Genomic DNA, 22,826 nt, shown 5'->3' with positions numbered 1-22,826 from the left:
TTCAAAGCCCAAATAGCTGATGATGCAAGACATAACTTAGAGTAAGCTTGATCATCCCTTCAGCAGAGTTTATCTTTGCTCAGTCCCATATCCCCAGGTCAATAATGTTGACTCATCGACCACCCCTTCCTCTGTTGTCGATAAAGCACACTGTAGCCTTTTAGCTTCTGCTTTGGCTCCGGTAAGAAGAAGCAAAGCAAATGACCTCCACGGACTGATCAGGAAAGAACCAGGAAAACTGAGGCAGATGCAGATGATCCATTCACAGGGCTGAACACTGTGTATTTTCTTGTGGCCATTTCCCTTCTGAAACTCACAAAAATTGCATTGGCATTTACCCAGACGGATAAGATTTGAAGGGGGATTAACAAGGCGATGATTTGTAGGTGGTGGAAGCGAGGCTGCTGCCGGGGTAAAGAAAGAGAAATGATTTGGGCGCTCCTGCCCTTTAAAATCGTTCTTTTTCTCTAGTGATTCTAGCTTTGCTCTTTCCTAACATCGCTCTCCATCTTATCGATCAGCAAATCAGCCGCCTAATAGACAGCTAGTGCTCAACGCTGAGCGGGAAGGCTCGAGGTGAACGAGTCACAGGAACCGTCCAGAATATTGAAATGGACAATTAAAGCAGTCCTTCTTGGAAGACACAGCCTGCGAGTCACACAGGCCTGTCTGGGAGGGGTGGACGGGGAAAGATTATTGTCTCCCCGAGACTGAGAGGCACACGAAATAATTCACCTGGAAATCAATTTCCATCACGTCTATTACAGACCACCGATGGACCGAGAAAGAAAGAGAGCGGGAGAGACAGACCAAGAGAGACTCTCATTTCCCCTTTTTATCCTTGTTGTATTTTTCTTCCCTCTTTCACTGCCCAAACCATTTCCACAGCAGAGTGCACTGGCCACAAAAAGACATCTGCAGTCGATCATGATAAACAGTCCGCATCTCTCCCATTTGTTTCCCTAAAAAACCACGGAGCTGCATGAGTAAAAGCTACAGCTGCCGCATCATCATGGGATGCTTTCTGCATTAAATCATGACGCAAGGACTTAAAACTTGTGAAGGCAAACATTGGTGATGACATTTTTGTGGCATGCCATTCATGCCAACGCATTTAAAGACAGAGTAAGGTTTTGATTTAAAATGTACCCACTTTGTTAGACAAATTGCAAAAGAGCTCACATGTTTGAAGAAAGGTAGATAAAATATGATAAATACCCCCTAAAATGGCACAATGTCAAAGACAAAGTTCCCTCTAGGGTACTCTTTCAGTCAAGAAAATAAAATGCCCTCTGGAGTAGTCCAGTGTCCAACACAACGTGATAAAGTGCTCTCTGGGAGCCCTTCAGATGGACAAAACATGATAAAGTGTCTTCTAGAGTGGCCTTCTATTGGACAAAACATGATAAAGTACATCACAACTTTTGGTTTGCTGCTGCCCATCGCATACAGCTGGTGCCCTTTTTACTTTTTTTTGTCCCTGCCCTTCACACAGCCTAAGTCTGCCACTGGCGATGAAAATCCCATCTTCATACCAACACTTCCCTGAAATTGGTGTTGTTTTGAGGCAAAAGCCTTGCATAGAGCATTTAGACCTTCATTAACAATAAAATTCTCCTCTGAAACCCAAACTAATGAGATTCAAAGAACTTCTGCACTATTAAATTCTAGCTGTTGGCAAAGACAAGACAGCTAATACCAGAAGTGGACGATGCTATTTTCTTTTTCTCCAAAATAAAAGCCAGTAATAAAAGCTATCCCCCCTTATTAAGCAGAAGTGGTGTGCCTGATTGAGGGGGGGGGGGCTACAAAGAGTATCAGATTTGCCACTTGTCTAAAACCTAAAAAGCTCCTCTTATTTTAACAAGAGCACAGCCCACCATCCCTTATTCTCCATCTAGACCAGCAATTTCTCTAGTTTTCCCTGCCGAGTCCTCATTATCAGGCAAAGAAAACAGAGCTGATGTGCCTGAGAGTGTGTGTGTGGAGAGGGGAGCTGCTAGATGGAAAGATATGAAGCAGAGGGAGGAGAGGTGATGGGTGTGACTGAAGGAGAGGGGGGGCTGTCAGCCTTTGTAGGTCAGCGTAAATGTTTAATGCTCTATGTTGATGAGCTGACGCTCTATCTGTCTCTCGAAAAGATGCACTCTGAGCTCCATCAATCCCCGCCGCCGCTCACACAAACACGATTCTCACACATTTGCAGGCATAAGCCACCCTGCTCCTGAGCCCCTGCTTATATTCCTCCCCGACCTCTCGGCACGCCAATTAAGCAGGTATGTGACAAGACGGCCAAAAGTGCCAATTAGGCCAATCTACCTCTGCTACATGTCCCCCTCGTACCCTCCTCCCCTATCGTCTTCCCAGCAGCAGCTCCCACCTTCCTCTCCCCACTGGCCATTAATGGATTCCCATGCCACCGTCTCTCTTCCAGCACTCCCATTTTCCTGAGTTACATCATGAAAGTGAGTCCAAATAATGTAACTTTAATAGGCCCACTTTAACATTCAGTCCAAAAGCACGGGTAGATGTTTCTGCTTTGAGCACACATAATTATTTAGCCCGGAGTACACATAATAATTGAAAGGGTCTGATAACGATGTTGCCTCATAACACGCACTACATTAAGAAACTGGGAGATGGATTAGTGTTACACGACAGGCAGGAAAAAACTCAATTCAGTTTGCAAGGTTTACCAAAGAAGCCCCATAATGGCTTGTTTATCTTATCAATTAGGGAACCATAATCTTTTTTGAAATGAGAAATGTGGCTTGCCACAGGGTACAATCACCTCATAAATAAGGTACGTCCTAAATCCCTAAACCAATTTATTCAATTTACCATACAATGGATTATAGCTTAATTTCAGCGATAATGGGAGTAGACACTTGAGGAAATTAAAAATGGAGAACTTGAAATTTCATGAGTCATTTCCAAATTACCCCCAAGGATGGTGGAGGAATCAGGTGGTGGAATTATTCAAATAACATGCAGTTGTCTCTCAGACAAATAGTGCAAATAGAATGAAAGCCAAAGGGCACCGTTCGCCATTTTTTTCCCGTTTGATCAACAATCATTTCAAACACTGGTGCAGTTCTGGGCGTATTATTTTCAACACGTAGTCATTAAGGATTCAGTGGAAGCCTGGCCGTTAATGGCTTTTAGATGCTGCCTCCCACACCCTACTTGATGGGGCATGCTTTCCATTAAAGTGAGAGTATTTTGGATGCTTACAGTTCCATCATAAAGCCCCATATGTTGCGCTGTTATTTCCCCAGCTCTGTCACAAACAAGCCTCCTCGCCGTTACAGCGTGGGGTGACAACGCTGCGTGAAAGCCAACGTGTCAAAATCAAAATTCATCACTGTCAATGATGGTAATTGGTGCTGAAAAAGGGAAGAGAGGCACAGTCTGTGCTTCTGGGGTGATTAAAGACATCTCACACTCGAGCATACACAGTCTGTTACTTGGGGCAGATTCTTTTCTTTAACATGTGGCCATATCTTATTGTTCAGATGTCAAAGGAGATCCATTACATCCGCTGTTAACATGCAGCCTGCACAATGCGTTGGACCTTGTGTTGGTGTTGAATGGTGTTTGTGGAGGTTTAGCAGCCTGGCAGAGCCTCCAGCACTGCTTGCTGTGACAAACAGGACAAAACTGGGTCCTCTACACTGGGTGTGGCCTGGATTCACACAAAGACCCCACTGGGTCAGCGCCTAAGGAGGGAGTCTGTGTATGGATGGATGGATGGATGGGTTGGTTGGACGGGTATATTGGGGACAGCAGGGTGAGGCAGGGGCAGCAGGGGAGCTGGAGGAGTGACAGAGATAAAGCAGATGGATATATGGAGGAAGGACGGACACTTAAATATGAAGGATCTGTGTTACTGAATCAAAAGAAATCTCACAATCTATTTCAGAATATGCCAACAGTGACATGAAGCCAAAATGAGGCCAAACAAATCATGTACAACTTATATCACTGTGTCATCAGCTGATTGGTATTGACATTTATTGTATATCATAATCATTTTTTTTATACTCAAAAATCCAGGATCAGTCAGGGTGTAATTCACTCAGGGAAAATGTGCTACTACTAATTAAACATTGCTACAGTCATTTGTCGGCACCAGAAACACAGGTCTGTTGAAAAACCAAATATTTTATGACTGTACAACGGGAGTTAACGGTTACCTGTAAGATGTTGAGCAGCTGCCTGCAGGGAGCCCTGGCCTCAGTGTCCCCACGCCACAGCGCCTAGTTGTTTTAATTAGCAAAATGATACAGGTGACATCTTGTAAAACCAGTGCTGTTTGGCCATCTTTTGATCTATAAAATGAAAATAAGGTTGTGTGTAAGCAGTGTCAGAATGAACTGCTGTAAAACCAGTCGATCGGAGCAATGTGTAACCACATTCAGCAGAGTCATGTGGACATTAACCAGCCAGCACGGGTAATTTTAGCTACACTGTGTGGCAGCTAATGAACAGCTTCAAACGGCTTTTAATACAAACAATATTTTCCAGACAGAGTTACAGTTGGTGTTTTTGACAGTTGTCTGAGTGTTTTCTTACTTTTAGACAAGTCAACTAGCCTAAATTAAAATTTCTGTTTAACTGACAGGAAAATTAGTTGCCAGGAACATCCCTACTCACTCACTACTACTACTCACTCATCACTAACATACAGTAAGATTAAGACTAAAAGCCTTTTCCATGTGGAAACACATCTTTACCCTATGCAGGCTCACAGTAACCCTGTGCCCTTGTTGCACATTTAGCCCCCCCTATCCAAATCCACAGCTGACACCATCGCTTTTAACTCCCACTTTTCTTCAGCGCAGGTCCATGAATGCAACACAACAGCCACACAACAGGGGCTGGCCTGCTAATGGAGACCTCACCCCTTGTCTCTCCCATGAGGCCGTCTGTCCTGAGGAGGAAATGGGGGTGACAGGGAAGGGGGGGCTTGGGAGAAGGGCCTGTATATGTGTGTTACAGTGGGACGGGACAGGGTAAGAATTCTGGGTCAGTGACTCAGTGCTGGCCTCTTAATCTGGAGAGGTACAGGGTGGGGTGAGGGGAGGCTACACACACACACACACACACACCAGATGGGATACCCCCCCATCAGCATTTGCCTACTTAACAGGCCTGTGGGCACGTGCACACACACACACACCCTTATCCCTTCACTGCAGCCCTCTGCATATACAGTAGGTGCGATCATGGGTGAAAGAGCTTATATTACCATAACCTAGATATTCTAACCCCCTGTGACCTACTGGGTTATGATGGAGGCGCCCTTGGCAACACAATAACCCCAGCAGCGCACCACAACATCGCAGCAGACTTTGCTCTGGCTACTCAGTCACTACAATGACAAGCGCTGATGCAACAGCAGCTCAAATGACAAATTAAATATGAATGTGTAAGAGCCACCGCCCTCCTTTCATTCCCGCCCCGTTTTCTTCCGTTTAATGACTGGGGTGTACATGATGCGCTCATAATATGTCTGGTTCAAATCCATCTTGCAGCCTCCCCCCACTCTCATTCCTCATTCCCGTCACTCTCAGCTCTGTTTTTCTTTCTAAAGAGCAGATGCACCATAAAAAACATCATTAAACTAAAATACCTCTGTGACAGCACATTTTGCCTGAGTTGCGGTTGTTTTTCATGTAAAAAAGTGTTTATCTGAATGATAATGTCCTCAGTATGCTGTGATTCTATTATGTGATGAGTGTGACCCCATGAGAGGAGGAGGAGGAGGAGGAGGAGGAGGAGAACGGCAGCTTGAAGGCTGAGTTTGGATTCTCCAGATCCATGGATTGAGGAGGAAGTGATCAGCTGGTGGAGCCACCTCCCTATATTCAGTGTTGGAGCATGTGCACCCCCTAGTGTACCGACGTGACGCTGCACGTTTATAAAGACACCAGCATGCATCTTCCTCTCCTTTTTCCCACAGAATTCAGAAAACACCTGAACAAACAAAGATGTAACACGAGAACAAACCTCTTGAAATCCGTGTTTCATCTGTTAATTTCAGTCAGAAAGAAGGAGGAATGAACTATTTCTCCATGCTTGATTGCAGTTAAGTAAATATGTGATCCCTTATTGAGCCACGTAAGGGAACATGGAGGTCAGTGTCAGCAGTTAGTTGATTAAAATTATTTGATCAAAAGAAAATTAGTTTCCAACTGGTTTGAGCTTCTTTAATTAAACAGTTTGCTGCTTTTATTCATCATTTATGATAGTAAATGAAGATTAACTATAGTGAAGCACTAGTGAAGATTCAGGGCTTGTATCATCTTGAACTTGGGTTGTCATATCATGAGATGTGTTCAGTAGCCTGAATTCTTATTGCATCTCTGCAGAAAGAGAGATGATGGACACACTGATACTCGGGGGGGGGGCAGAATGAAGATTAAAATAGAACATTGAGAAAGAAAAGACAGAGAAATGCAGCATCAAAGCCACATAGTGCTCCTAACCAGGGCTGCAACTAACAGTCACTTTCATTATTGATTAGACCTAATCTGCCGTTTAATCATTTAGTCTATAAAATGCCAAAAACCTATTAAGACTCTCATCACAATTTCCCAGAGCCCAAAGTGCAGCCTTCAACTCACTTATTTTGTCCAACTACCAGTCTAAAACCCAAAGAGTGTTATTTGTTTCCATTTTCATGTCCTTCTTCATGCTCAATTGTGTTTCATTAATCGGCAGCCTTCAGACAAGAACAGATGTTTTTCCGACGCCCGGGACAACAAACAATAAACGTGGTTCTAGTGTGGAGAGAGAACTGGACGCTTGCAATTTAGTTGTGACTTTAGGCTGACAAAAGCAATAACGAATAGCTGAATCTAACTACCTACATCCTGCTGGTGAGACATAGAGCAAAAAAAAAGCACAAACACTGCAAACTCACTTTAGAATATCTAAAGGACAAAGTCAGAGTCAACAACAAGCAGGACAACGTGAAACAACTTGCTCTTATTTCCCTGCATTTATCTTTTATTCTGATTCTGGAAATACAAATATGATAGTTACAGGTGAGGTAGCAGTAGAATGAAGGAGCGAAGATTTACTCTGTTCTGTGCAGCGAGCAGCCATGAGATGGCAGCAGATGCAAAGAGTAGCCCTGCTCTGTTCTTTTCTTACCATCAGTGTCAGGAACAAGAACTATCGCAGAAACCCTCCACAGGTAGAGGAAGAAGACTATTAATCACTCCTCCGTCTTTTTCCCTTCATCAGCATGACTGATGAAGTAATAAATAATTATGTGGAGAAAAAAAACTATGAAATTCATTAACTGAGTGCAACTGTCAATACACTGTATGTGCTGTAAACTAAATCCATGACATTTTAAGTAAATAGTCAATATTACATTAGATTTTTTCCCTCAAAAGACCATATATTTCAGGGTGATATCTTACTGTAAATTTACAGTGTTCATCAATATTCAGTCCGGGTGAATAAAATCTATATCTTGGAAAAAAGCAAGTTGTTTTTAGCCAGTTTTATATTGTGAACTTAATATTTTTTGTCATATCAACGCTGTAAAAACAAAAAAGCTGAGAACACTTAAAATTTTAAGTCAACTTACTTCAATATTTTTGAGTTTTGATCCCAGCTTAAGTTCATTAAAGTTTTACCAACAAGCAATGACTTGTTGAGATAATTTACTTTTCTTTTTTTTTTTTAGATAAATTTGAATCACTGAGTTAAACAAAACAAAATAAATTTGTATTTCAGACTTTTGTTTGAGTAAATTCATGGCAGTGAAAGTGAATGCTGGTTAACAGTTTAATATTTTCAAGTACAATAATTTCATTTTAATTTTTGAAATCCCTAATTTGGCTAAACAAAATTCTCTGATGCGCTACATCTACAATTTAGAAAAAATAAATAAATAAGGTTTTGCATTTTACAGTTGTTGTTTTTTTTTTTTTAAAGCACTTTAAAGTGAGGAACTGCAATGCACCAAAACATGCACACACATAAGAACGAGACTGTAAAGCTGGCAGGATTATTCAACACTCATGTGCCTTTGAGCTACTTGGAGTGACTGCCTCTTATTACAGTAAGTGTGGGGCTCTGCAGAGCTGTTTACAGCATTTACAGCAGGGCGAGGAACCAGACAAAGCAATGACACCCAACGCAGGAATATCCCAGACTAATGAGCTTGGCCATGACACAAAGTTCAATAGAGGCGTGAAGATAAGATACCAGTTAGTATATGGGTCAGTCAGAAATCATTTAGGGGAGAGGACAGTAAACACAGCTGAGGAGGTGCTGTGTGTATCTGGCTGCAGCAGCAGAGGTGGAGGTGGAGCATGGAGGACAGTGTTCAGGCCTGCAGGGGGAAAAGAGTAGCTGGGATCACTGCTGCAAGAACGCTTGGTCATGTTCCAACCAAGTCAATTACGTTACAAAACTGTGTGTGTGTGTGTGTGTGTGTGTGTGTGTGTGTGTGTGTGTGTGTGTGTGTGTGTGTGTGAATATAACCCTGACAAAGACTTAACAGCCAAGCTGACAGACTGTAGACAGGTTTTTTTTTTAACAAAAATAGTTAACAAAAAGAATATGTGCAACTCAATAAACGTGCCAACAATAACCTTACACAAGTCATAGCAAATCACAGCCGTTAATTAGGAGACATACACTTCAAATACTTGAGTTAAACAGGCGCTAAGAGTCCAACTAAAATAAACTCCTTGAGAGTTGATGGACATTTACATTTCAGAAACTTGAATGGTTTGATAATGCTTAGTCTCATGAAAATAGTACCAATCAGCCGTGGCCAGGGTTTATTTACCAGGTTGTAAATTGCCTTAGGACCCAAGCAGCCGAAGGCCCTGTAAAACACCTCATAAACTAATGCCTGAGAAAGTTTTTGTTTGTTTGTTTTGAATTGATTGTTTTTTACTCTTTACTTGTTAATTATGTCAACTTGGGTAAGTGTATCTGTTAAGTGTGTATATCTTTTTGAAATTGGAGTCATATAAATTAAAAGCTCTTATAGCTTCTTAGCTGAATTTTGCTGTCACTCGTACGCAATATAGTTCTGGTCTATAACAACTTCATGACCTTGAATGAAATATCTTTTGGCCCTGCCAGTGTCGAACTTTCTTTTTTTTTCCCCAGATAAACATCAAGAGGCAACTTTTGAGAACCCTTGCCAGTTGTGACGGCACTGTTTCTAGCTGTTGTTGAAGTGCTGGGAGAATGCCTTCCTTCATGCCACTAAACATATGCTGCAGAGAGCTTCTCTCTCTCTATACACACAGCTCTCCTTCTTATACACACACACGCACATTTGGAAATAAACACTCCCATGCGCACATACGCCTATGGAAACAGTCAGACGCTCTTTTGGAAATAAATGCTTGTGCATACCAGCATGCAAGAACTGACATGTAAACCTCAAGGGCCCGGACACCTTGAAATGGATACAACACATGTACAAGATAAACTTCATATTTACTGACAAGGATAAATCCCACTGAGGTAAACACCAAAGGCAAAGGAAAAGGGACTGTTGCCGCACAGCTGCAGACTTAATGTCTTCTGACACTTACAGCCAACGGTGCCAGCTAACCTTACAACCTTAAGTTTTAAGAATGTTAAAATTTGATTAATTTTGCTTAAGATTTGTCGACTTGTGTTGCCATCTACACCATCCTTTTCAAACCATCCGGATCTATTTGTTGTTTGTTGTCTGGGCTTGATTTCCAGACAGCATAGCTCAAGAATGCAAAGCTTTTGGCAGCTTAATCACAAATACTGGCTGACTTGAGTGTCTTGAAATACACTACCAAGGAAGAGTTCTCAAAACAGGCTCCGACTTTCCAATGATAACATAACTTTGATGACATATAAACCAGGCTGAGTAATCACCTATCATAAGGAAGTCTCTGCAAGTCTATTTTCATAAAATACTGACACGAACTGAAACCAACGGCTGCCTGGAAGGTATGAAATCTTTCTAATATTCAAAGCATGTAGGAGAAAACAGTCTGCAGTAATGTCAAGTATAAACCATTTATGGTTAAGAGGCTTAACAATGAAAAACCACCAGCATGGTCCTTGGAACTCGGGTCTATTTTGTGAGCATGTCAGCTCATTAGCCTCTTATCTGAGGCAGGGCTGATACAGAGGGTCAGGACGGCCCTGACTACAGGGAGGTTTTCTTGTTGGACTGATAGATGAGGATGTCTCCGATCCAAGGCTGGGCTCCTGGAGGGGGGGCCAGGGGCCACGCTCTGACCTCAAGGAAAGAGGAAGAGGGGAAGCTAAACAGGAGAAGGAGTGAAAGGGACATGACAAGGGGGGCGCCGGTGATAAATGGTCAACGATAACATATGGGGCTGCTGCTTGCCTGGCCTAAAATGGACTGTCCCAGCTTTACTCAAAGAAACAGTCTAAAAGTAGAGATGGGACCAATCCAATATCAGTACTGGGGACCGATAATGCCAATGCCATGTAAGTCATTTAAGTATAAAACTCACCGCATGTCACCAAATGTCAACATTCCCACCTAGCTTCTACAACGCTGCATGTTCCATGGCACTTTTCAACTCTACTCTGCATTAATTGTATTGTACTAGCTACATCACTCATCGTGTAACAATAAACCATCACAAAAATGACAATTAGCAACATAAGCAAACATAAATTACCATGGTCTGAGCAAACACATGACAAACGCCTTCCAAACACTTGCATTTTTTAGAGAGAAAATAGCAAACTTAAACTCTCAGCAATGCATCATGGGAAATTATACAAATGAGGGCTGTCTACCAGCCTATGAGCGGCACATGTGAATGTCACAATCCTACAACACCCCACAATGAAGAACGCGATTACAAAAGTTACATTACACAAACTAAACAAGCTTTCCAGATGGTGAAATTTTTAACCGGATTTGTATCAGCATCACCCGACAGAACTTTTCACCTGAAGTTCAGTTTCGGCCTCATGTAATCTTACTAATATCAATAATGTTAATAATCATAATCAAGAAAAAAAGAGCGCTGTTATCAGTATAGTATCAACAGATATTTAAATTCATATAAAAGACTCCGATTGGAACAAAACAAAGTAGATCATGCATCTCTACTAAAAAGTATTGAGGACATGAGAAAAAACAGTTGGGGAGTAGCCTTGATTAATTATGTAACTTTTCATTTGTAAGATGTAGAAAATCAACAGGTCCCACATCTCCTTGGATTATCATCAAGTGAGCAGCCTTGGTTTATTTCAAAAAGATACAAAAAACACATATCTAACATTTTCTCAACACCAAGGTCACTGCTGGGAGTCCCCACACCGAACTATTCACAGTCTTCAGAGATTCACTCTCTTCCTAAAGTGAATCTCTCCAATGCTCTCTGTCACACGGTCATTTACTTTCAGCCCTGCAAGTGGAACTCTTTGAATGAAACAGCCTTAAAGGAGGCAAAGATCCAGAATACCTCCAGGGCTCACTTGAAAGAGGGCAAAAAGAAGAAAGCCCTCTCCTTACACGTCAGTTCCTACGTCTGTCAGCTGTCAGTCAGAAACTGTGGCTCTGCACACAGTCCAGTGGGTTATGCTGGGATCAGATGTGCAGAGCTGAAGGATTTATGTCTAGTGGCCTCTTATCCACCAGCAAGCTGGAAAATATTGAATGTACGGCTTTTCATTTAATATGAATGACACCTGCCCGCTTGGGAACAGAAGGCAAAAGAGCCAGAAGCTACAGGCCGTAACCCTCAGATCCTGATTACTGCACACACTGACCTCCCAAACCAGACAGCAGATAATTGCATCCTCTCGCATTTGAAAGTCACATTAAAGGGCTGATAATGGAGTTCTGGCTCAGAAAAAAGGGGCTCACTGGAGCGGAAAAGAGGAACAACGGATCTGTCTTTGGCTATGGGAGGAAATTGGTATCTGCTTGATTCATAGCTAAGCCCACAAAAGATGTCCTCTCCACTGGCGTGCATTGTTAATGGTGTGTTGCTTTTGAAAAGGGCCAAACTACCTGTTCCTTGTTGAATAGGTCTGCTTGAGGAAAATGCCAGTATGCAGATAAAAGGGTCTGGTGATGAGACCCACACTATTCATATGCTATCTGCAATGTCTGCAATATCTGTATTGAGAGAAATGTTCTGTCTTACAATGCAGATGTGACAAAGGTCCAGCAAACGGTGCAAAAATGAAATATCTGGACCCTCAAACTCCTTCTTTTATTGTCAAATCAAAATGAAGCACAGCATCTGAATCAAAGGGTAAAGTAAGGCATAAGAGATAAAGTAAGCATAACAGATTCACAGCACAAAGACAGACGCAACGCTGTTGTTGTCTGAACTCAAGGCTAATGTGAGAATGGGAGTCCCACAGGGTGCTACAGAATTTCAATGGGATCAACAAACCCTCACACTCTGGTGGTGGAATGGGAGCAAGACACGAACTTCAAATCTCAGTGGAGTGGATGGGAGTTTATATGTTACGCCTATATCATCATCTCACAGCTGTTTTAAATGCCACAGGTGTCTCAGGATGGTGTCGTAATTGAGTGCCTCCGTTCATTTCCAAGCACCTCGAGCAAAGTCATAGTGGTTTGTTTGAGTTGTGACCACAAAGAGCACCAACCACAGGGTTGTGTGTACTTTCAGGTTCGCTTTGTCCCCGTTAAATAGGGATTTTGGAGGGGGAGCTTTTCTTTGCCTGATTGAGGGTCTAAGAGACAGGGGATGCTGTGCACTGTACAGATTGGAAAACCCCCTGAGGCAAATTGTGATTTGTGATTCTGGGCTATGAGAGGTTTTCAAAGTGGGAGACCAGCCTCCCAAAGGGGCTCCAGATGGTTTCAAGGGAGCCTCAGTGACTGGAAGTGAAATAACTATTACATTAGTTAACAAAATGAGATCACACCGAATAGCTGAAATGTGTGTGATTTGGTTAAACAGTTCAGACATACGGCAGTGTGGGGGAATTTTATGGTTTTCCCACTTTCCCAGAATTAGAAAATGCCTTTGTATTTGGTGTAGTCAAACAGCAATATGAGGCTATTTTTTGTTCATTTGTTGAGGGGATCAAATAACATAATCATGATGCCATGCCAGGAACTGAGCAAAATAATAAAAATAAAAAGAAGCTAAAGGGGGCATCTTTAACCAAGCTCTGTCTGAGAGGATGCCACGTCTCAGACTCTGTAAACATCTGGCTTATATAAATAAAATTTGACTTGTCTAATTAACACACTGACTCAACTCAACATGTACCGTCTTGTTCCACAATGGTACATAAGGGCAGCATCAATACCAAGGCTGAACAATTAATCAAAATACAATATCACAATATCACAGTATTTTAAAGGTAATATGTACCATTATAAATAAAGCATTGCGGTGTTTTAGATGTTAAGGAACATACTTGTTTGCTTCATACCAAAGAAAAAGTCACATTATCATAATTACAATAATTATATTTTTTCAACAGAAAAGAAATACAAAAATTACCATCCCCACTAAAATTGTGAATATCAAAATAATCTGATTTTGTTTTTCCTTAGCTCTAATCATTACTAAAAATGCAGAGTGGAGAATAGGACAGGAAAGGCAACAACAGAAGTCACTGTTTTTACCCTGTAGTCTAAAGTCTGCACCCGACTCTGACACAGAGAAAGAAAGTTCAGCAGCAATGCTGCCATGGTCTGCAGGCATCTCCAGGCTGTGGTGCATTCTGCTCCTGCAGGTGCTTGTTTGTGCAGGACGGTTAACCCGTACTGTGGTTAATGAGATCCCCAAGGAAACCAACAGTGAGCAGGTCACTGACTGTTGCGAGCTCCAGAGCCTTCATAACCCCACCATGCACGACCTTTGACCTCACCCCTGCTCTTATCCTTGCCACATAATCTTGTGAAAGTCTAAAGCCTCCCTTCAGAGTTGTTGCCGCACACAGTCACGGATGGGTGTGTACATTTTGAACACACTGACACACACTTGTTAAGGACAACTAGAGTAAGGCATAGGCTGCAGTGACACAGCAGATACGAGCAGTTTTTGCATTTTATTTGTTTTTTTTAAGAGTTTACAATATTGCACAATATAATGAGGATGCAGAAATAATTAAGTAGTCATTTTATAAAAAGTAATAATCCACTTAAGGTCTGCAGCATGGAAATGAAAATGTCCCATTAAGTCATGACAGTGCTCCAGCACAAAATACCACGACCCTGAAACTGAAGCAGCTAAAAGGAATTCATCCATCATTGATTTTATCATTTACACTTTCTCTTTTCCTACTGAAACATGTCAAGATGTCTTCATGGAAAAGCCTAAAGTTATACATTTTTCCTGATAATGAATGAGTACATATAAAAACTCAAAAATACGTTCATTTGTGCTTATGGCTGTAGCAAAAACTGCAATTTCGAAATATCGCCCTATTGACACACTTAACATTACTGCACCAAATTACTTAATTTATCATAAATGAAGTTTGCCAAAGCAAGCAAAAGAAGGATGCTGATAGCACATACCACACTATCAAGCCAATCTAAATAACCGCAGGGGAAACTCTGTCACCGCAGCAACCCTATTTGTGCCGCCATAGTTCGTCCTCTCTCTGCAGGCAGCTTGACACAAATGTGGCGTTGCTGAGATAAATTTACCATGACAGCCTTAATTACTTAATTACATTACCCAGGCAAATTACATACGTACATTATGTATGACACAAGATTACAGTCCTTAATTCTGTCAGCAAGTACAAGCATCGAGCACAGTTGTATATAAAGGAGGGCATCATCTCAAAATTGATTTTGACGGAAATGTTTTTCAGCCATGCAACAGGTAAACACTGTCACAGTCATGAAAGGATCAACTCACATACTTAACAAATCCTTCCCATAGCTTATTTAAACAGATACACACACTGACACCGACGAGCTCAGGCACTTTTTGTTCAGTCACACACATCCTGGAGGTCAGTCTTAATGATGTATGTGTATATGTGTGCAGCATTGATCTTTATATTGATTGTCATTTTAATTTGACCTTAATAAAACAAGAATGATTCAGATACTATTTGTTCTTACAAGATAAACAACAATGTAGCAAATAAAATAAATAAAAATCTGACTGATTTGTTCCACAAAGTTGATCAGGATGCTATAACCACCTGTTAGCAAACTTGACGAAGCACTGAAAGACATGTTTGGTGTGCTTACCTGCAATTATATATTTGTGAGCTTCAGTAGGCACAAGGAGAAAGAAAGAAGAAAGAAAAACAGACAGTTAGCTAAAGTTAGAAGTCAAAAAGCACACAAGACACATCAGAATGCGTACAACTTTGAAGAAAGAGGGAATGAAGCAGAAAGAGAAAAATAAGCATGGAGTGCATGAGTGATGGGAAGAAGATGAAGGAGGATGAGGAGGAGGAGAGGTGATCACAGACCACGAATTGAGTCTTTTGCCCAAGTAATAATCACTGTCACTGGCAAGAAATATGTCCAACTACGAAAAGTTTCAATATATAGCATCACCTCCATCTTCAGTATTTTGCTGAGGTACAGAAATGTAAAGCAGGATGAAAAAATGATGAAAGTTGCACAAAACTTTGGTGCCTACAGGAAGGTTGAATTCAATGGCTCAAAGCCCAGCCCCAACAAAATACCACAATTATACCTGACCAACCCACCTACCTCAACAACACAACAAACAAAGATTCACAGCAGAAGTACACAATCATAAATTTCGCTCATCTCCTCTACCTCACACACACACACACACACACACACACACACACACACACACACACACACACACACACACACACACACACACACACACACACAAGCTCAAACAAGCCAGTCAATCTGCTGTTTGCGCAGCTGATGCAGATTGATGGTGAGCGGTGTTGACAAGGCATATGAGAGGCTCATCCATAAAAGATGGACTGGGCCAGGCAGAAACCGGGAGCTATTTACAGGGAATAACACAGAAACCACAAAGTTCCCTCCATCGATTATTAACCAGGAACACACGGAGACATTCTGTCCATGTCCAGCAACGCCAGATCATTCTGCACGGAGACGCACACTGGCATCAAATCAAATCATGTTGTCTTATATGAAATGCTACCAAGTTGCCACTGTTTTGACATTTGTTCCAACACAAACCAACAGCATTACGGTCTGGCAGGGAAGTTGTTGTAGCTGCATTCAAAATGTGTGCATACGATGTGGAGCAAAGGGAAAGAGGTCAAATGAGGCTTTTCCACAATTTCGGTAGAGTTGGTGTGAGGCTGTTTGCAACCAACCCCCTTCACTTTTTAAGCAGTTGGGAAAAAACAGACAAGACTTTTCTCGGTGTTGAAAAGCTGCAGCATTTATTAACTGACAAACTGTACGTTTACTGCAGGGTTGACAACTTGCTGCTAACCTTTTCCTTCTCCTGTTCATGCTCTGTCACTCGCTAAGTCAAACAAATTGAAAAAATATCTCGTTGCGATTATTTTGCCTGATATTGCAATTGTGATATGATTTGTGATATTAGAGGCACATGATAAATGATAATTTTTCCATCATTATTCTTATTTTGATCGAAAAATGTCTTAAAATGAATATGGGGTGACTTTTTGTAGAAATCTGTACCAAATGAAGATTTTTTTTTTAAGTTTGTAGCATCTGATTTGTAAGACAGGACAGTTTTTTGGACACACATGTTACCTTTAACAATTACTGCACCTCCTGCGATTTGAAAATTGCAGACAGCCATATTGTGACTTTGACAGAAATTCAATTAATTGTGCAGTCCTACAACCAATACTACATTAAATAAAAGGTCTACATGAACTGTCTTGTGGAAGGATACACATTGTGCTGCTGTTGGACCAGGCTCCCACTTTTAAGATGAGCTAATGTTAACCTGGAGCTAAAGTGTGGCCTCAACCCCGATGTGTTTATATATATTATCACATTACACACCTTATCTTTGGTATGGCAGTTTACTCAAATTGTTGTGTTGTTTAGTAAAGTAATGCCACAATGTAGAAATGTAAAAAGGTAACTTTAGAGCCTTGTGCTGTTTGGTGGCTATTATACAGGTTTGAACCATTGCATTTGGTGCAAGCAGTCAAAGCATGTTTATTCACTTAATGTGAAGTCTGGCTTTACAAGTAAATCCCTGAAATAAAGTAGCCTAGATTTAATTATTAGGTACTACTATGTGTATTGTGTTATAATCCCTTACATGCCACATGTCACTTCAAGATTTCATCTTACCATAATGTAAAAATATTATGTACTATCATGAATTAAATTGTATTGTGTACGTTGTCTCATATGCCACTGCCAAAGATGAATTTCCATTTTATGTAAATTTATGCAACAATTAAGTGATCTGAACCTCATCTCTTTTAAAAACATGAAGAAATGACCCTGGATTGCATGTAAATCACTGTAACACAGTTGGAAGTTTATGATCAAGACACTCACACTAATCTACTGTGAAACACCCCCTCACTTTTTCCATCTGGTCAGAACTGCCACCATCAATGCATAAGCCTGTTCCATTAAAAGTAATTCAACCAGTCCCAATAGCAGTCAGCTAAAAAAAAAAAAATCTAGTGGTCGTTCTGCACAATAACCTCGCACCCCGACAAAACAGGTGTTTTGATGGGTTTTGTCCCGGGGCGGGTATTAGCCCAGTGTCAGCTCTCCTCCTCTGTGTTCCACCCTCTTGCATTTCTCTCGTCCTGCTTTCTCTGCCCTCGTCTTGATCCTCATTATTCCACACTGGGGTCTTTGGGGGAGCAAATGGTCTATTATCCAAAGATGGAGCTTAAGACAACTTAAAGCTCTGGAGGAGTGGCTATTTATTTGGGTTGAAAGACAGAGAGAGAAGGAGGGAGTGTGTGTCTGGCCTGGCGTTCCCATATCACTTAGGCTAATGTGATTAAGGGTGAGTGAGAGGGGGAGTTAATTTAGCTCCGAGTGTGCTGGTTCTAAGTGATTCATGTCAGGGAGAGTCGAGGGGGGGAGATGGAGGGATGTGTCCGGTCACAGGACACACACACACACACGAATGCACCATCAAATTAAAATGCGTGTGTGCATGTGTGTGCAAGCTCATTTTTAGTGCCTGGTACCAGAATTAATACAGATGAATGCGCACACACAAACGCTCATTGGTACCACCCAAGGTCAGAAAATAGTTCCCTTTATTCAATTTCACCTTACTCACATTTTGTTTTCATTTAGCTGTCAAACGCTGACGCATTAATGCAGCTCCAAACCCCCTTGAGCCACCATTGGAGAATTCAGGAGAGCTAATGAGCGAGCGATTCTTACCAGGTTGTTCTGTGGGAAAGATTCAACGGTGTTTTATCAGAAAACAAATGAGTACAGAACCAAAAGCAGTGATTAATGTAGGCTAAAGCACAGGTATGTGGAAATACCCGTCATATTTATTTAGATTAATTTTAACATGTCATGTTATAGTTTGTCCTCTGTTTCATTGACCTATGGTTGCATAAATTAGGAGTTAGGACATTTGTTGTTGGGTTCTTGCATCATTTCAGTAGATGCCGAGCGACACACTTGTTCAACCTTAGAGCTGCAGCGATTAGTCGATTAATTGATTAGTCGAATGAAAGAAAATTGTTTGACAATCAGTTAATTATTTCAATCATTTTTCAAGCGCAAATTTCAGTAGCATATTTACTGGTTTCTGAAATGTAAGGATTTGCTGTTTTCTCTGTCATTTATGACAGTAAATGAAGAGTCTTTGGATTTTCATGTTGGTTGGACAAAAGAAGCAATCAGAAGACATTATAAGCATTTTCCACAATTTTCTTTGACATTTTATGGACTAAAAAATTAAACATGAAAATAATCAGATTAGTCAATAATGAAAATATCTCACTGATCATTAGTTGCAGCCCTCTACAACAGCTGTTCTTTTCTGACTGTCAAAGAAAAAAATCACAGCTAAATCGGTCTACAACAGTGTTGGCATATTGTATGTTATCCAATATGCGCCTACATAAAAACTTTTTTATTTTAACAGAAAATGATGCACATGGTTTTTAACTACGTTTTTTCTTAATTCTGATTTAATATACACATACATTTTATCTATTTATGCCTCTTAATTACAGTTACTTATAATTACTAAAAATACCAATCACTGATATAATTTTAGACAATAACGACTATTGTTAAACTGTAACACATCTTTGTCACATGTTTTAACCACTTGTGAAGGATCATAACAAAAAATGTGGCCAATATATTCATATGAGAATTTTTTTACTACCTAATCTCAGCATCAGCCCAGAAGATCCACTGTCATTAAGGCTCTAAGAAATACTACTAAAGGCTGTACTCACAGGAAAGGGGGATGATGATTGAGGCTTATTTGGGCAGCTGGGGTGCTACGAGAAGCAAGAGGTGGACAGCAGTGTATGTGTGTGTGTGTGTGTGTGTGTGTGTGTGTGTGTGTGTGTGTGTGTGTGTGTGTGTGTGTGTGTGTGTGATCAGGGCCTCAAACACAGCAGATGGACCCATTGGATTCTGAGAGGCTTTTTTGCATGTTGCCGCCCACACACACATTATATGGACAGACACAGCATGTCAATGACACTTCAAACTCAGCTCTCAAACAGCAAAAGCTTGTTTTCTGCGTCAAAAGTTTCTCTGGAGTGAGTTTTCAAAAAGTGGATGAATGCATAAAGAGGCACAGAGAAAAAGATCTGGTCTCAACATTCGGCGCTTCAGCATTAGCCACATTACCAGCCAAACACTGGTAAAATATGAAAGTGGCTGATGAATTTGAACATTTATCTGTCCGTGGCTGGCAGATATTCACTGGATGACACACATGGAGACTTAAAATTCGTGTGTTTGTAACAGGGGGAGGGGGTCTTTGTTTGCAACTCAGCTGTATGCTGACTGCAAAAAGAGAACCCACCCCCCCAAGAATACTGTCCCCTCTCAAAGGGACCCCCCAAAAAAGGAAGGATTTTACAGACAGGAAGAAAAATGTGTCATCCCTCCCTCCCCCTCTCCAGCTCTATTGTACACTTTCAAAAACCTCCCTCTGTTTTCACATCGGTCAGGGCTTTAAGGGGGTAAACTCGTATTTGCAGAACAGTGGTAAGTCAGCCTGTAATAATAATCACTCTGCTTCAAAAGCTTAATAATTGTGCCCAGTTGCATTTAAGGGTTCACTTAACTTTTCATGTAAAGATATCACAACATAGATTTCCTTTGGATGTTGTTTGGCAGAACCTTTGATTTTTAAGTGTTTGATATTCGTTTTTAGTATTTCCCTCTGGGTTGCTAGAAGGTGGATGGCTGAGTTTATGGTGATTGACAAGGAGGAGGAGAAACCAAGACACATTTTTCTGGACAGGGAAAACCGACAATTTGAGCAACACTGACAACTTGTTAGAGAGTATCTATCTGACATTAGCGAAAGCAACTTTGTAGCTAGCTAGCTAACTGTTAACATAACTCTGTCTCATAGCTTGTTAGCATGATAGCTGTAGTGATTTATTAAAACTCACAAGTTTGTCTCAACTCCTGTCGACGTTTCTTGCTGCCATATGGTAATATTTTCATAGTTCTTGATTACTGACTAGTTTCCCAGCAGATTTCTCACACTGACTTTGTCAGTTAGCTTCCTAACACATTTGTTGCTTGTATGTATTTGCTATGACTTGGTTAAATTTACTTTAGATTATACACTTGTGCTTTTCAGATTCTTCAAGGAGAACAACATTCTCATCTTCTGTCCATTTTGTATTTCCTTAGTTGTCCATTTTGGAGAATGTAGCTAGCACAAGCTAGCTAAGTGTGTTAGCTAAGCTAGCAGACAAGGTTGCTGTCGAGTAAAATTAAAGAATGGTAACTGAAGTGCACATGTTCTGTATTATGACAGTAACTGGCATGAACACCTTAACCTAAACACTTAGGCAAGGACACAACCTAAGAGATTTAGAAGCGCTAAGAGAAGTGAACCTCTTAGCTCAGGCAAATATTTTGTTTAAGATAAAACTTAAGTTTGAAACTTAAGTTGGTTTATGCAATTACTGTTATGGTTTTGTACTATAAAAGACAAAACACATAAACTTTTTTGGGATAAAAAAATTCAAAGTCCACCACTTTTCCACAGATTGTCTTGTCAAGATTGTCCAGTCGTAAACTAGTAGTGGACATCGCCAGGACAAACAGAAGCAGCCTTTTCAGATCCCTGAATCAAAAAGAATGTATGGGAGCTTCAGACAACATATGTGAGTCTGGACCGGAGAGCCTCCGGGTCATCCCCAAACAGGGCCAAGAACTGGAAAGGGGGGTAGATTTCTAAGGGACTTGGACCAACCACTGCATTTTCTCACAGGCAGGACACTGTGGGTTGTAAAAAGTCCTATCAGTTTCCAGCTGTGAGGTGTATACAACCCTTTCACCGTCCCCTCCTTTTCTCCACCACTTGAATAAATAGAGGCTGAGAAATGGGCTGGAGGGTGAGATGAGAAAAAGGAGCGAAGGATCCTTTTGGTGCTTGTTTACCTCATGGAGCACATCCTTCATGTCGCCCCAATTTACGTGGCCTTGGTGGAGTTTGCCAAACAACTGCTTGCTAGAAGAAAAAGTAAAGCTTGCATTGCTTCTCTTCAATGTGGTTGGATTTGCTGATGGGAAATGAGGCCTGAACCACTGAGGCCACGTAGAGCGAGCTCCACCTTCTCTGGTGTTTATATATTTGTCCATTTTCTACATATAGTGGTGGAGGTGAATTAGATCAAGGTGTCAAACGTGCAAGCATGTTTCCCCATGAAAGACGCAGATTAAAATTGTGCGGTTGTATTCATAAAGACTTGGTAAAGGTTAGCTTCGGCCACTTAAATTTCCTAATGAGTCATTTGCATACTGCAGCACAGTGCCACCGTGATAATATATAAGAGAAGACAGAAATGCAAAGAAGGTTTCCTTTCACTCAAGCAGAATCTTTTCACAATAGCGTAATTTCACGCCACGCAAATCTGCAGCTCCTCTGTGGGCCTGGGCCTGCCTTGATTAATTTAGTGTGAGGGAAGAGATTAAACACCCCAAAGCAGACAGTGAGATAGACAGCCCGGACAGACTGAAAAAGCCACCGCTGTAATGAAAATAAATTGTTGCCTCAAAGCCTCGTCTCTGTGCGATTGTTATCCTTATTTTGACGAGGGGGCCACGGACCCTTCCTCCCACTCCCAGCCGGACAGTCTGCGTCTGTCTGCAACAGTCTGCAGCTTCGGCTGTGTTGAAAAGTCAAAGGTGGGAGCTGCTGTGATATGAAGGGGCTCCGTGTTAGCACTCCTCCTCTTCTGTGGTCCATTTATACCAAACTCTCCAAGTGATGACATTACGGGGAGGCGTGAGGCTGACGGCTCCCGCGTTCCTTAGATTCCAACTGTGCTCAAGAGATGACTGTTTCTCCTCAAAACTCCACGTTGTCCAACCTCAACGTGCGCGTGAAGCCCCAGGCAACGTCAGCACAAACTAAAGCTAATTCTGAATCTGAAGTGTGGAAGCACAAAATCTGAAAATCAGTCTCTCACTGCTGGCCGTATCAGCAGGTAGTCTCAATTGTTTTTATCCATTCAGTTGTCTGAAAGCCATTGAGAACAATATTGTCAGTTTAGTTTATAATACAGTATCTGACTACTTGTTTGGACACACTTTCTATTAATGGAGATTAGTCAAGTCCATTTTATTAAGGCTATATAGTGCCAAATCATAACATCAGATATTTCTCTTTCACACAGAGCAGGTCTAGACTGGACTCTTA

The 22,826-nt window shown here is 41.3% G+C and overlaps 1 protein-coding gene across 8 annotated transcripts in view; it reads right to left on the bottom strand.

Moving 5' to 3' along the window:
- The window catches only part of agrn (agrin), a 348,754-nt gene that overhangs the window by 252,270 nt on the left and 73,658 nt on the right, over nt 1-22,826 (bottom strand). For 5 of the 8 annotated variants that reach the window (XM_084721694.1, XM_084721698.1, XM_084721695.1 and 2 more), the window contains exon 3: nt 15,221-15,241. The exons of the other annotated variants lie outside the window; for them this stretch is intronic. In XM_084721694.1, the coding sequence (XP_084577820.1) occupies nt 15,221-15,241 (21 nt within the window). The remainder of the gene's footprint in view (nt 1-15,220; nt 15,242-22,826) is intronic. 8 annotated transcript variants of the gene reach the window in all.

This window comes from Lutjanus erythropterus, chromosome 6, assembly GCF_056507025.1.
Source record: "Lutjanus erythropterus isolate fLutEry1 chromosome 6, fLutEry1.hap2, whole genome shotgun sequence".
Lineage (NCBI taxonomy): Eukaryota > Metazoa > Chordata > Actinopteri > Lutjaniformes > Lutjanidae > Lutjanus > Lutjanus erythropterus.
This window is presented reverse-complemented; position numbering and strand designations above follow the sequence as displayed.